The following is a 2,007-nucleotide window of genomic DNA, read 5'->3' on the forward strand; positions in this document are numbered from 1 at the left end:
AGAAAAGGTCGAGAAGCAGGATTGAAGTCGTGTTTACAGTAAGCACTGTGAGAAAGAACTGGCTAAATGTGTTTGTTACTGCAGTCTTTTGATGTGCTCTTAAAATGTTGCAGAGACACAAAGGGTCCTGCATTATAAATATTCGTTGGAACATAGTATGTGGATCTTATATTTGATTGATGCCATATATATATGTACATATACATATATATACACACACATTATATATACCCTCAAAAAGTTGTTTGTTTTTTTCCAACTATTTGATTTGGGAGAAGAAAACTTCCAGCTTCCCTGGGGGGTCCTCCCTGACCCGACACATCTTCTAACCACAAGAGAGCAGTCTTCTCTTTGATGAGCGCTTCCCTCCACCTCCCCAGAAATGAAAGCGCGAACACCCTAGAAGCTCTTTCCATCAGCCCTGAACACCGGAAACCACAAGAGGCAGTCAGGTTTGGATTGTCAAGGACACAAGCCTGCAGTCAACTTTCGCTCGGACGTCAGCGGTGTAAGTTCCTGGAAGGAGCTCTTTCTCAACTCTTGGCTTCCCGGGAACCTCTCTCGCGGACCCAGAGGAGACCTACCGCAGCTCAAGGCGGCGTCGGTGGCTTTGCAATATCGGTGCGTTCGGGGCTCGCGCATCTGAGCTCTATGCCATGGAGGAATCCCTGCGATCGTCTGCAAGGTCACAGGGCCACTCGGGGTTTCACCTGTGAGTTAGGGGCGCCCTGCATCTCTGCCCACCACCACCTCTGGGGCTGGATGTTTTTAAGGAGACCAGGAGAGCACTGAGCTCCGGAAAGCATGCAAAAACGCCCCGGCGCGTGTTGGGGAACCTAGCCTGCTTCTGGAACTTCTCGAATTTCTCCCGAAGCCAGAACCAGCAAGCCTGGATGCACCAGCTCCCCCGCCTCGAAGATTTTAAGTGTCCTTCTTCTTCCGGGAGAGCCGGCTCTTGGGTGCTCCGTCTGCTTTTCTGCAAAGGATGGAGAAACGTCCATCCGTCGGACCGCTGGCTCTGCCGTACCCTTTGCGCACGGGGGCGCTGGGGGCTCCGCGCCCACCCGCCCGGCTCCCGGCCAGGGACGCGTTCCGGGTGTCGGCGCGTCGGGACGCGGCCGAGTGCTGGGAGCGCGTGCCCGCGGGCTGCGCGCGGAGACGGCCGTGCCGGGCCCCGCCGCTGGAGGGCGCGCGCGAGCCGGCCCTCCTCCGCCAGCGCAACGAGCGCGAGCGGCAGCGCGTGCGCGGCGTGAACGAGGGCTACGCGCGCCTGCGCGACCACCTGCCGCGCGAGCTGGCCGGCCGGCGGCTCAGCAAGGTGGAGACGCTGCGCGCCGCCATCGGCTACATCCGGCGCCTGCAGGAGCTGCTGGAGCGCCACGCGCGCCGCCCCGACTGCGGCAGCGACGGCGAGTCCAAGGCCTCCTCGGCGCCGTCGCCCTGCAGCGAGCCCGAGGACCGAGGCTAGCCTGCCCCGGGACCCCCCCCCCCGCGGCCTTGCGCGGCCTTCCCGCCGCTCCCCCCACGCGCTGCCCTTCAGGCATCGGCTTGCTTTTTGTGGACCCACGTCTGGGGAAGGAGAAATGAGTGCTGGGTGCGGGGGGGAGGTCTAAAGATATCTTAATATTTGTGGGTTTATTTTCTTTTTTACTTTTGATTTAATATTTGTGGGTTTTTTTAAAAAACCTTTATTGGTTATGAACTTGCAACTCCTTGTTTTGTTGTTGTTGTTTTCTTTTTATTTTTCGAGGTAGGGTCTCCCTCTAGCCCAGGCTGGCTTGGAATTCACTGTGTAGATTCAGGGGGTCCCTTGAACTCATGGTGATCTTCCTACTTCTGCCTCCCCCCGAGTGCTGGGGATTAAAGGCGTGCACCACCACGCCCGGCTGTTTTTTAACTTATGAAACGCAAAAGGACGGGTCCAGATTCCAAGCCTCTCTTCCTAAGTAAGATTTAGTTTAAACTGTCAAAGGGCTGTTATTAAACCCTAACTAGAGAAGAACTTAA

General features: G+C 56.6%; 1 protein-coding gene across 1 annotated transcript; it reads left to right on the plus strand.

Moving 5' to 3' along the window:
• Positions 1-436: 436 nt before the first annotated feature.
• On the plus strand, positions 437-1,468 carry Ascl4 (achaete-scute family bHLH transcription factor 4). Its single transcript, XM_045152261.1, has one exon. It carries the CDS (start codon positions 986-988, stop codon positions 1,466-1,468), a length of 483 nt encoding a protein of 160 aa, XP_045008196.1. The 5' UTR covers positions 437-985.
• Positions 1,469-2,007: the final 539 nt, after the last annotated feature.

This window comes from Jaculus jaculus, chromosome 6, assembly GCF_020740685.1.
Source record: "Jaculus jaculus isolate mJacJac1 chromosome 6, mJacJac1.mat.Y.cur, whole genome shotgun sequence".
Lineage (NCBI taxonomy): Eukaryota > Metazoa > Chordata > Mammalia > Rodentia > Dipodidae > Jaculus > Jaculus jaculus.